General features: G+C 43.7%; 1 protein-coding gene across 1 annotated transcript in view; it reads right to left on the reverse strand.

The window, feature by feature from the left end:
* The window catches only part of LOC133574603 (CMP-N-acetylneuraminate-beta-galactosamide-alpha-2,3-sialyltransferase 1-like), a 37569-nt gene extending 24040 nt beyond the window's left edge, over window positions 1-13529 (reverse strand). The window contains exons 1-3 of the mRNA XM_061926785.2: window positions 13521-13529; window positions 3510-3773; window positions 2095-2291 (exon numbers count right to left, since the gene is read on the reverse strand). Of these exons, the coding sequence (XP_061782769.1) occupies window positions 2095-2291; window positions 3510-3758 (446 nt within the window). The 5' untranslated portion in view covers window positions 3759-3773; window positions 13521-13529. The remainder of the gene's footprint in view (window positions 1-2094; window positions 2292-3509; window positions 3774-13520) is intronic.
* Between the last annotated feature and the right edge of the window lie 292 nt (window positions 13530-13821).

The following is a 13821-nucleotide window of genomic DNA, read 5'->3' on the forward strand; positions in this document are numbered from 1 at the left end:
AAGGCGGGGTTACTGCGAGCCTCAGCCAGTGCGTCTTTTACAGCCGTTTTATGATCGCTCAGCACAAGAAATACGTTACACACATACAGTTGTTGACAAAATACGCTGTACATTATATACCTCAGCTAACTAAACTATGGAAATGTATTATATAGTTCATATAGCAATACGGTCTCACTGCACAGCAGACCAGCAGTTAGCCGAGTCCGCAATCCATGGTGAGGCACAACTGAGTGACGTGCCTCAACTGGCTGCTGTTCACCGCACCGTCTCTTCTCAGTATTTGAACGGCAAATGTGAAAATTCAGCGATTTTGAATAAAAATAATCTAAAACTGGTGAAGTTGAATGGAAAATAACTTTATAGTATAATCACTGGATACATATAACAATTTAATAATTTTTTTTTTTCTTTTTACATTTTTTTTCTTTCCATGATGGCAGGTGAGGCCTCTAGTAACTGCACGTCACTGATATATATATATATATATATATATATATATATATATATATATATATATATATATATATATATATATATAGCTACAATTCACTGAAAGTCAAGTATTTTATTTATTTATATATATATATATATATATATATATATATATATATTTACCACCAAACCCCGTTGCCCAACCCCGCCCACCTTAACCGACGCTCGGGGGGGTGTATAATGTAGCCCGGAATAGTTAGAGATGCAAGGGATTCTGGGTATTTCTTTAGTTGCGGATGTTCTCCCGAAATGTGTTTGTCATTCTTGTTTGGTGTGGGTTCACAGTGTGGCGCATATTAGTAAGAGTGTTAAAGTTGTTTTATACGGCCACCCTCAGTGTAACCTGTATGGCTGTTGACCAAGTATGCCTTGCAGTCACTTACGTGTCTGCAGAAGCCTCATACAACATGTAACTGGGCTGGCACGCTGTATGTACAGGTTGTAGAGGGCGCTAAAAGCGGTGCCATCACGGCACACCCTTATTATTGTTGTTTGGGTGAAAATCAGCAGACATTTGAGAGAATAGTTGTCCTGAAATTTGGGAGTCTACCGGAAAAATCGGGAGGGTTGGCAAGTATGACGCTGTCAAGCGCCATTCATATAAAACTTGCGGGCCGCACTAGAGGGGTGAGTGCGTCTGCCTCACAATACGAAGGTCCTGAGTAGTCTTGGGTTCAATCCCAGGCTCGGGATCTTTCTGTGTGGAGTTTGCATGTTCTCCCCGTGACTGTGTGGGTTCCCTCCGGGTACTCCGGCTTCCTCCCACCTCCAAAGACATGCACCTGGGGATAAGTTGATTGGCAACACTAAATTGGCCCTAGTGTGTGAATGTGAGTGTGAATGTTGTCTGTCTATCTGTGTTGGCCCTGTAATGAGGTGGCGACTTGTCCAGGGTGTACCCCGCCTTCCGCCCGATTGTAGCTGAGATAGGCTCCAGCGCCCCCCGCGACCCCAAAGGGAATAAGCGGTAGAAGATGGATGGATGGATGGATGGAGGTGCGGGCCGCAAAATAACGGGTCGCGTGTCTGAGACCCCTGGTTTATACATAGCACAAAGCAAAAAAAACTTTGTATGCAGTGTTATTTCATTTTAAATTTCAAAAGAGCTTTGTGACTCCCATTGTTTTCTTTAATTTGTGAAATGGGTCAAAATGGCTCTTTGAGTGGTAAAGGTTGCCGACCCCTGTGCTAGACTTTTGATAATCGGTCGATCTCTAATGCAAACCCCACTTCTCTTGCCTGTTGGCAACTGTTTTTGTGTTTTTTAAAGTTTGTGTAGTGACGTGTGCTGGTTAAAGCAACCAACAACACAACATTTTCCTTCATCGGGTTTTATCATGGACATGTTGAGGACTACAAACGCTTCTACATTAATTTAAAAATGGCGGACTCACACAAGATATAGGCAGAGGGCAGAGATAATTCCAAACGGCTCGTTTGGAGGAAGTAAGACAAGATTGTTTTATAAATATCTCCGCCATGCTTCAATGGTTTGATTCCAACATTTTGGGACTTATGCAGATCCCAAATACAAAAAAACAGGTACCATCAGGTTAGAAAAGTTGGTTTTGCATAATAGGTCGGGTTGGGCAGAGTTACCTGATCACGATATTGTGGTCATCAATCAGTTCTCCGTAGCGTGAACCATTGAGGTTGCCAGAATTGCCCACCACCGCGCACTTCCTGCAGCGGTAAGGCGACTGCTCCTCTAGTTTGGGCACGGCTGGAAAGACGGTGAAGAGTTGTTCGACACTTGTCTTGAAGAAATCGAAGGAATGCTTATCCCCCTTCAAACGCTGACATGAAGAAAACAAAATTAGAACTTAATTGACAGATCATTTAACAAGTCAGCTCATAGCATTAAAAGTCAGGAAGCATTTCAATGTATTTCCATGTTTTTATGAGTCCAAGCAGTGGAGTTTCTAAAGTCAAACAATCCTCATTGGATTACCATAATGTCCTACTTTCCACCAGACTAGATCTGTTCAATCTAGAACCAAGAATAGATCTGTCCAATCTAAGTCAAAGACTAGGTCTGTCCAATTTAAGTCTAGGACTAGACCTATGCAATCTAAATTTAAGACAAGATCTGTCCAACCTAAGACTAGGACTAGACCTGTCAAATCTAAATCTAAGGCTAGATATGTCCAATCAATGTTTAAGACTAGATATGACCAATCTTTATCTAAGACTAGAACTCTCCAATTTAAGTCTAATACTAAATCCGTATAATCTAAATCTGAGACAAGATCTGTCCAATTAAAGTCTAAGACTAGATCTATCAAACTAGATTTCTCCAATCAAAGTCTAAGACTAGATCTGTTCAAGCTAAGTTTTGGACTAAATCTGTCCAATCAAAGTCTAGGACTATACCTGTCTAAATATATGACTAGATATGTCCAATTGAAGTGTAAGACTATGTCTGTCCAATCTACATCTAAGACTAGATCTTTCCAATTCTAAGACTGAGACTATAACTTTCCATTCAAAGTCTAAGACTAGATCTATCCATCTAGATCTGTCCAATGTAAATCTAGGAAGAGATATGTTCAATCAAAGTCTAAGACTAGAACTGTCCAATTTAAGTTTAGTACTAGATCTGTCCAGTCGAAGTCTAAGACTAGACCTGTCAAATTTAAATCTAAGACTAGATCTGTGCAATCTAAATCTAAACCTAGATCTTGATGGGAGAAAAGCGCTATACAAGTATAACCCATTTACCATCTGTCTAATCTAAGTCTAAGGTTAGACCTTTCCAATCTAAGTCTAAGACTAGATTTGCCCAATTTAAGTCTAAGACTAAATCTATACAATCTAAGTCTGTGAGCATGAAGTGAGGAAGCTGCTCAGATTAGAGGCCAAATGTCTTCAAAGACAAACGTACAATCCAGTTGCGGTCGATAGAATGCCCTGAGATAGAATGCCCTGAGATAGAATAACCTGAGATTGAATGCCGTGAGATTGAATGACCTGAGATTGAATGACCTGATGAACGACAACATCCATAGACTTACCCTCCACCGGTAAAAATCTGACTCAGAGATTGTGTCGCCCTTGGACAAGAAGGGCTTGGGCGACGCGGCCAAAAGTTCTTGAATGTCCTTGTTGGTGTCATTCAAACATTTCTGGCAGTTGCATGACTTCAACTCAAGCCACTTTTCCAGATACAAGGACGTCTTATTCCATTTGGATATAGAGACCATACCCAAAGCACACAGACACAGTACGACCACCAGGACCTTCTTCTTCCTCACTCTGACCATCTGGGCAATGTGGGCCTGCAAGACACAATATGGTTCAAGGAAAATTGCACTTTTGGGGAATTTTAACCATAATTTACAATCCTTACGTGAGACAATAACACACATGCATCTCCCCTTTCTGTGCTTTCTAAATAGTAAAAAACCTGCTAGCACTAAGCGGCCAACAATGCAGATAATGGGGGATTTGCCTGTTGCGCCTATAAAGCACTCTTAAAAACCTCCAACAAGGTTTTACATACACACTGTAAGTCTACGTGTAAAATATTAACAGGTACGTTCATTATAATATTTACGTATTTTGCTCATTTTAAGTATTCTAACTTCTTTCCTAGGCACGTTAACTTAGCTACGATTGCTACTTACGTCAACAACAACACCATTGGAGAGCATGTTTGCTGCCACTAATCATGGCAGACCTCGTGAGAGCAGCCGTCAACGGCTACTTTAGGACAAATGAGGATTCAGAAATGAGCGTCAATATTCGGGTGCATACATAATAAAACAGTGGCTTACAATGTGTGCTCCCACTGTGTGCTGACTGATGGGATGGTTGTATCTTTCAGCACACTACTTGTGTGTGCTCTGTGTGTGCTCTTTGTTTAGATGCTAAACTCGGAAAAGTCCTGAGGTTAAAAAAAAAAAGCATCTTGCCGAGTCTTCCTAGCAATAGGCTGAGAGTCAGTATTCACTGCCTCAGTCGGTCCAGAGTTTTAGTTGGTAGTTTGTGGAATTCCAAAGTTGAGCAATTTCTCTGTAAACTGTCCCAGCCTTCTGGTCTACACGTAGACTCAAAGGTGCTACAGCAGCAACTCCATAGCTGGATTACCTCTTGCTAGTGGTCTGACGCCGTGTCTCTACACCAGAAAAGCAGTTCCTCCGTGTCAGCGCTTACAAAAAGGCTATTTAACTGATTATAAGTCATTTACAGACCCTTTGTCAGCGCTTATTATCCAATCCAATCCGTTCCATCAGTAACGTCCGCGTTACTATACTGAAAATCCAGTCCACGTTTTCACTGTTACCTTTGCAAGGTCGAGCCAGACCGCAGTCGCACGCCCTGCGGTGTTTACGGAAGTAAACCCGAAGTAAACACTTCAATTCTAGTCATCTCAGTACTGGCGCATTTGCAGCAATTTCAAGGATTCTGTGCAACATTTTCTGAACTGCAGAGAAGACTATGGTACATTTGCCTCGATGTCTGCTCTAAAGAGCACAATGGCGATCAGTGGTGCAACATTGATTAACGTGTGTTCCTAAAACATTATTTTTGCCTGTTTCTGTTATTTTCTCAACTGTTTATTTTCCATCCGTCTATTTCGGTGAATAATATACTTCAATAATATATATGATAAGCGTCATCATTATTCGCCTTAATGCGACCAGAGCGCGGGAGACTTCACACTGAAGTCGCATCATAACACTCTCTGATTGATTTGTAATATTAAAACTCATAATTATAACGTCTATAATAACTCAATCGACAGGGAAACGAATGCCAGCAAGCACTGAGGGCCTAGTGCCTGCTTCTGTTAATGAGGCCCCTACCAACTCAGTACAAATCACACATAAGAAATTCACACGTAATGTAACATCGTTGAAAATGTCGCCACTAAAGTGTTTGTAGATTCTGGTTCAGACATCTCTCTCATCAGTGAAGCATTTAGAATGTCCATTTCCTCTTTGAGAACCAATAACTTACAGCGACCCCAAGTTGTTCCCAGAGCTGTCACAGGTGACTACCTGGACAATCTGGGCACCCTCGCTATGAATATCAGACTTGGCAGTGAGATGTTTACACACACTGCCCAAGTAGTCAGAAATGTCCCACAGCCTGTAATACTTGGCTGGGTTTTTTACTGGCATACCTTGCTGTTTTGGACTTAAAAGAGGGTCTCCTTAAAGTAGGTAACCAAGATAGTGTCCCACTTCTCAGTGCTACTGATATTACCCCTTTCTGTTGCAACGCCATTATTGTTACGCCATTCATTGTGCCAGCAATGTCACAGATGACTGTTCTGGCCACAGTACAACCTACAATTGGTGTACCTGACTTTGATGCTGACTACACTGAGGTTATGGAACCAGACCCGCCTACTGGCTAGTGTTTAATGGTCGCACGCACTGTAGCTCTAGTCCAGGCAGGGATGACTTACGTTAAGTTATAAACCCTACTACCTCCGATTTGCATATACAAAATGGCACTAAACTTGGTGACCTATACCCCATAGGCCAGGACAAGGGAGATGACTACTCCATTGTTGACCGAGGTAGACGCAGTGACGACACTAGCAGAGTCACCTGAACAGCAGGTCCTGCCAGACGTTAATGTTGATGACTCAGCACTTAGCACAGAACAGCGACAAAAGCTTCAGACATTAGTGTTTTCCTACTCTGACGTCTTTAGTACCCATGACCAGGACTATGGACGTACTGACTTAGTTAGGCACAGCATCAGGACTGGTGATACCCTTCCCATCAAGCAGAGAGCCTACAGGACGTCGCCCAACATCAGAGCGGAGATCGACAGGCAAGTCCAGCAGCTTCTGGAGTAAGACATCATCGAGAAGAGCAGTCCTGATGCTGAGCCTATCTTGGTCATCACCTGTTGTTTTGGTGCGTAAAAAGGATGGCATCTACAGATTTTGCATCGATTACCGGAAGCTCAATGCCGCCACCATCAAAGATTCGTACCCCCTTCCACGTCTGGCAGAGGCCCTCGACAGCCTGTCTGGGCCCTGTTGGTTTAGCAAAATGGACTTATCCAGCGGGTATTGGCAGGTGGAACTTGAATCACATGACAAAGAGAAGACAGCCTTTAACAGTGGCAGCTGACTTTTTCCAGTTCAAAGTTATGTCCATGGGACTGACAAATGCTTCTCCCACATTTCAAGTACTAATGGAGCAGGTCCTTCATGGCTTGCACTGGAAAGACTGTTTGATATACTTGGACGACGTACTAGTCTTCAGTCAGACTTTCAGTGACCACATGCAAAGCCTTGAAGTTTTTGACCAGTTTCGCACAGCTGGTCTCAAACTAAAAGCCAAGAAGGGTCATCTGGTCCAAACTGAAGTAACTTTCCTTGGCCAAGAATTTGGAAAATGTACATAAGAGGCCAACACCCAAAACCGCCACAGAAGTAAGAGCATTCATTGGACTGTGCTCTTACTACCGCAGGTTTGTCAGGAACTTTTCTGTCATTGCTGCTCCATTGCACGTATTGACTCATAAGGGTGCTATTTTCAAATAGACAATTGAATGTGAAGGCGTGTTCCAGTCGCTCAAACATGCTCACACTAACCCACCTGTTGTAGCACATCCAAACTTTCTCCAACCTTTCTTGCGATACAATGATGCGTCACTGGAGGGCATTGGTGCAGTGTTGGCACAGCGTCAAGACAATAGAGAATGTGTTATCGCCTATGCAAGCCACACCCTGAGCCCTTCTGAAAGAAAACGGTCTACTTTTGATCGTGAACTTTTTGCAGTTGTTTGGTCTGTGAGACGGTTTAAACACTTCCTTTCAGGCAGTTCTTTTGTGGTGATTACAGACCATAAGCCCCTCCTTGGCATAAAGAAATCCCCAGTGGACAACGACCCTACCGGAAGACAAAGTAGATGGGTTCTAGAATTAGATGTCTATAATTACACCATTACTCACAGGCAAGGTAAACAGCATGACAATGCTGACTCCCTGTCTAGGCGTCCTAGCTTAGACAACAATCAGGACAAAGCGGTACAGTGCGTTACTGTAGCAGTCACTGACGCAGACAACGTTATTAATCCTGACATTGGCAACAGTCTGTCTATTGACCTTTTACAAAGACAGCAATGCGATGAGTGCCTTAATACCGTCATTTCATGGTTAAATCACAGGGCCAGTAGACCCCCTATTGGTAAACTACGACATTGTTCCTCTTCACTACCAAAACTGTGGCATGAGTATTCCAACTTAACCATCAAACAAGGGATTCTCTGTAGAAAGTCGAAACGGAGTCCTCACTCGCCTACAGACTTTCAAGTTGTTTTGCCTACAGCTTTACTTCCCACTGCTTTGACAGCTTTACACGGGAATCAATTTAGTGGGCATTTGAATACTGACCGCACACTTCATAGAGCGAGGCATATTTGTTATTGGCCGTACATGTCACGTGATGTGCATACCTTCTGTACTGAATGCCTTACTGTGTCAAACCCGAGGTTCGCAGATTCCGCATGAACGCGCCCCACTGCAATCAATCCAAGCAGACAGGCCTTTTAAAAAAGTTGCTGCTGATATTACAGAGATACCTGTTACACCTCAGGGCAACAGGTATGTGCTTGTAGTTATGGACTAATTTACATTCTATGTGAATTTATTCACACTTAAAGACCAGCGTGCCATTACAGTGGCAACATTTATTTTTGAGAACTATATCATCCAACATGGGTTGCCAGAGTCTATCCACACAGATCAGGGTAGACAATTTGAATCAGACCTGGTAAAACACCTTTGTAGGCTACTGGGTATAAACAAAACACGCACATCACCATATCACGCGCAGTCAGGTGGCATGGTAGAAAGACTGAATAGGACTTAAAAAGACCAACTCACTGAATGGGGGCAGCACGGTGGAGGGGGGTTAGTGCGTCTGCCTCACAATACGAAGGTCCTGGGTTCGATTCTGCGCTCAGGATCTTTCTGTGTGGAGTTTGCATGTTCTCCCCGTGACTGTGTGGGTTCCCTTCGAGTACTCCGGCTTCCTCCCACCTCCAAAGACATGCACCTGGGGATAGGTTGATTGGCAACACTAAATTGGCCCTAGTGTGTGAATGTGAGTGTGAATGTTGTCTGTCTATCTGTGTTGGCCCTGTGATGAGGTGGTGACTTGTCCAGGGTGTACCCCGCCTACCACCCGAATGCAGCTGAGATAGGCTCCAGCGACCCCCCGCGACCCCGAAAGGGAAAAGCGGTAGAAAATGGATGGATGGTGGTAAATGGGATTAGTTCTTGGAACTTGCTTACAACTCAAGTATACCTTGTAGTACTGGGTTTTCCCCTTTCTTTCTTCTGCATGGCAGGGAACCAAATATGCCATTAGATGTCATTGAATTGCAGCCCTGCAGTGACCTCACCTTCCCCAGATACACCTGCAGCATTTGCCGCTCACCTTACTACAAGATTGACATATGCTTTCAAAGATGCAGCTAAAGATTCTACAGCTAGTAAGATGCATCAGAAGTCCCACTATGACGAAAAGGTTGTATTTCACCCTCACAAGCCAGGGGATCTTGTCCTCCTGAATGACCCGGCTCAGAAAATGAATAAACTGGCTCCTAGATGGAAAGGGCCGTATGTCATTTTGAAACATATGACAAAAAACAGACATCCTGGTGTGACCTATGAGATCACAAATCTTAGGCTCAGAAAATGAATGAACTGGCTCCTAGATGGAAAAGGCCGTTTGTTATTTGGAAACATATGACAAAAGACGGACATCCTTGTGTGACCTATGAGATTACAAATCCTAGGAAAGCAGATTCACGAGCAATGATAGCACACCACAACAGATTAAAACCGTACTGAGGAACTCTGCGAATACTGCAAAATGATGGACAGACAGTTCCACCTGGATTTTTTGATGCTCCTCAAATAGCCCCTCCCCTTACTACTTTGTCGGGGGCTTTGCCGTATTGTCCCCCAAGTTCCCCACATGTGCCTACGCAGGCTGTGCGGACATCGGCAGCACCTGAAGTTGAGACTACTCCTCCGGATGCCCCGCCATCTCCCGGTCATTCTGACCCCCTGAATCACTGGTCATGTCTCGGTCCCCTCTACCTTTGCCAACTTCCCCAGTTTCTCAGCCTGTTGTGTCTGCCTTTTGGCGTGTAATTCATCGGCCGATTAAGTTCAGAGACTTTGTCACTGAAGGTTTTATGCATATGTGAAGTATGTTTGGTCTGTTACATCATACTGTGTTTTGCATTACTGTGTGCATGTTTTGCTGAATTGCAGACAGTGTTATTTTGCATGTTTGTGTATTATATGGTAGATGTTGGTATGCCATGATTGCATTCTGCACTTTTGTGTCCATATTTTTTTGATGTTTCCCCTTGTTTTGTTTGAAATGGGGACATTTCATTTGTTAGCATAGGACGACTGTAGCATTTGATTTGGTATGTAATTCTTATTTATGTATGGAAGTAATTTGTTAGACAGGAATTTATTTACATATTATTGCTGAGCCGGAAGGCAAAGCTCTCAATTTACCGGTCGATTTACATTCCCATCCTCACCTATGGTCATGAGCTTTGGGTTATGACCGAAAGGACAAGATCACGGGTACAAGCGGCCAAAATTAGTTTCCTCTGCCGGGTGGCTGGTCTCTCCCTTAGAGATCGGGTGAGAAGCTCTGTCATCCGGGAGGAGCTCAGAGTAAAGCCGCTGCTCCTCCACATCGAGAAGAGCCAGATGAGGTGGTTCGGGCATCTGCTCAGGATGCCACCCGAACGCCTCCCTAGGGAGGTGTTTGGGGCACGTCCGACCGGCAGGAGGCCAAAGGGAAGACCCAGGACACATTGCGTAGACTATGTCTCCCGGCTGGCCTGGGAACGCCTCGGGATCCCCCGGGAGGAGCTGGACGAAGTGGCTGGGGAGAGGGAAGTCTGGGTGAACATATATATATATATATATATATATATATATATATACATATGTGTGACAGTCTCCATCTGTCATGCGGGTTCCCAGGACCACCAAGGAAGGACATTGTCACGAGCAGGGTTGACTTTGTTTTATTATTTCAATAAACCTCAGTGTCGGTCGCTTTTAAGCTCCGGCTCCACCTGTTCGCTCCTCCGCTTCTGCTTTTCAGCCTTCCGCGTCGTCGTCTCCCTGTTGCTCTCTGCCTCTTGCGCTCAGCATCCGCTTCTCGCTCAGCTGTGTGTCTTGCTGCTGGCTCTCTCTTCTTTCTGTTCAGCCTTCTGTGTCGTCTTCGTCTCGCTCTCGGTCGCTTCCGCTCTGCATCCACTGCTGGCTCTCCAACTCTCTCCCCGTCTCTCTCGGCTGTCACGCTTTTATACACAGAGAGGGGATTACCTGATTGTGCCCATCTGCCCGATCCACGCACCTCCAGTCCATTTGGACGCGGGTCCGCCGGCCACGGCCCCGGTGTGCCCTGCCCCGCTGTCGGACTACAGGCCACGCCTCCTCGCCGCCATTTTGGAGCGGGCTTCGGTGTGCCTTGCCTCGTTGTCGGACTGCCGGCTCCACCTCCCCACAATATATATATATACAAATCCATCCATTTCTACCGCGAGAATGCTATGCTGGCAAAGTTTACTGATTCAATATCAAGTATCAAGTAATCACAACGAGCCGGGGTCGCATTGTACCAAAAAATAGCACAGCATTGTCATCTGAAAAAGGTAAACAAACTTGTTTGTTTCAACAACTGTTTAAACTAAAGAGTAATTGGTGCACCATGTTGTTTATGAGTGTGTTTACTACATTGTCATTTAGTAACTGTACCATGTTTGCAAGACTTTCAAAATGTGCACTTAATTCTCGCTACACTTAATGTCACTGAGTTTTGAGCAAACTATATATACAAACCAACTATATATACAAACCCGGTTTCCATATGAAATTGTGTTAGATGTAAATATAAACGGAATACAATGATTTGCAAATCCTTTTCAACCCATATTCAATTGAATGCACTACAAAGACAAGATATTTGATGTTCAAACTCATAAACTTTATTTTTTTTTGCAAATAATAAACTTCAAATTTCATGGCTACAACACGTGCCAAAGTAGTTGGGAAAGGGCATGTTCACCACTGTGTTACATCACCTTTTCTTTTAACAACACTCAATAAACGATTGGGAACTGAGGAAACTAATTGTTGAAGCTTTGAAAGTGGAATTCTTTCCCATTCATGTTTTATGTAGAGCTTCAGTCGTTCAACAGTCCAGGGTCTCCACTGTCGTATTTTACGCTTCATAATGCGCCACACATTTTTGATGGGAGACAGGTCTGGACTGCAGGTGGGCCAGGAAAGTACCCGCACTCTTTTTTTAACGAAGCTACGCTGTTGTAACACGTGCTGAATGTGGCTTGGCATTGTCTTGCTGAAAAAAGCAGGGGCGTCCATGAAAAAGACGGCGCTTAGATGGCAGCACATGTTGTTCCAAAACCTGTATGTACCTTTCAGCATTAATGGTGCCTTCACAGATGTGTAAGTTACCCATGCCTTGGACACTAATACACCCCCATACCATCACAGATGCTGGCTTTTGAACTTTGCGTCGATAACAGTCTGGATGGTTCGCTTCCCTTTTGGTCCGGATGACACGATGTCGAATATTTCCAAAAACAATTTGAAATGTGGACTCGTCAGACCACAGAACACTTTTCCACTTTGCATGAGTCCATCTTAGATGATCTCGGGCCCAGAGAAGCCGGCGGCGTTTCTGGATGTTGTTGATAAATGGCTTTCGCTTTGCATAGTAGACCTTTAACTTGCACTTACAGATGTAGCAACGAACTGTAGTTACTGACAGTGGTTTTCTGAAGTGTTCCTGAGCCCATGTGGTGATATCCTTTACACACTGATGTCGCTTGTTGATGCAGTACAGCCGGAGGGATTGAAGGTCACGGGCTTAGCTGCTTACGTGCAGTGATTTCTCCAGATTCTCTGAACCCTTTGATGATATTACGGACCGTAGATGGTGAAATCCCTAAATTCCTTGCAATAGCTGGTTGAGAAAGGTTTTTCTTCAACTGTTCAACTATTTGCTCACGCATTTGTTGACAAAGTGGTGACCCTCGCCCCATCCTTGTTTGTGAATGACTGAGCATTTCATGGAATCTACTTTTATACCCAATCATGGCACCCACCTGTTCCCAATTTGCCTGTTCACCTGTGGGATGTTCCAAATAAGAGTTTGATGAGCATTCCTCATCTTTATCAGTATTTATTGCCACCTTTCCCAAATTCTTTGTCACGTGTTGCTGGCATCAAATTCTAAAGTTAATGATTATTTGCAAAAAAAAAAAAAAGTTCATCAGTTTGAACATCAAATATGTTGTCTTTGTAGCATATTCAACTGAATATGGGTTGAAAATGATTTTCAAATCATTGTATTCTGTTTGTATTTACATCTAACACAATTTCCCAACTCATATGGAAACGGGGTTTCTAAATGAGAAGTCATTAATTTCAATTTGACAAATATTAGCGCTAACGTGATAGGAGGTGTTAGTTAGTACCTGTTGTATTCAGATGGCGTGCTAGCGCTACTGCTGCTGGGATGAGATCGCAGCGGTACAAAACTGCAACTTTCATTGATAATTATTGCATGCTGTGTGTTCAAATGTTTCAGCATATTGCTCGTATGTCCTTTTCTTGATGAACCAGCAGCCTTAAAATTATTTCAAGTAGCCATGTTGCAATCTTTTCTCGTAAAATACAGTCAACTTTAGAGTGTTTGTTCCTAACTGACATCACTACGCACGTTGCGTGATGACGTCATCCCCACCCCGTAAAACTGTCAAGGGAACCGGTTTGTTTCAAGGAACTGGCAACCAGTTTTGAACATGTTTTTTTTGATAACCACAGGGCACCTTGTTTGGGACCAACTCTGAAACAGAGTTGTCCATACTCTCTGGAAATGACTGTTTGGCTCTATGCTACAACAACAAAGCACTTTTATGTGTCAGTTGCACTCAAACGTGACCTTACATATTAAATGTACATTTTCCGAAAAATATTCTCTTACCTGCCAAGAGATGAGGAGTAAAACGAGTTGGAGTGAGCAGAGTGATGAGAGCACGCAGAACAGGTCCAGTAGATGAAGAATACGGTAAGGAGAATGTCTATAGCAGGGGTGCGCATTACGTCGATCACGAGCTACCGGTCGATCGCGGAGGGTATGTCAGTCGATCACCAGCCCGGCATTAAAAAAATAGTCCTAAAAATGAGCGATCATAAATCTTCACTATGACGTCACTTTCGTCACTTGATTGACATTCACGGCACCCGAGGGTCTTCTGAGATGACGCTGGCTGCTGCCAGCTCAT

The sequence above is a fragment of the Nerophis lumbriciformis genome, linkage group LG32, assembly GCF_033978685.3.
Source record: "Nerophis lumbriciformis linkage group LG32, RoL_Nlum_v2.1, whole genome shotgun sequence".
NCBI classification, from domain to species: domain Eukaryota; kingdom Metazoa; phylum Chordata; class Actinopteri; order Syngnathiformes; family Syngnathidae; genus Nerophis; species Nerophis lumbriciformis.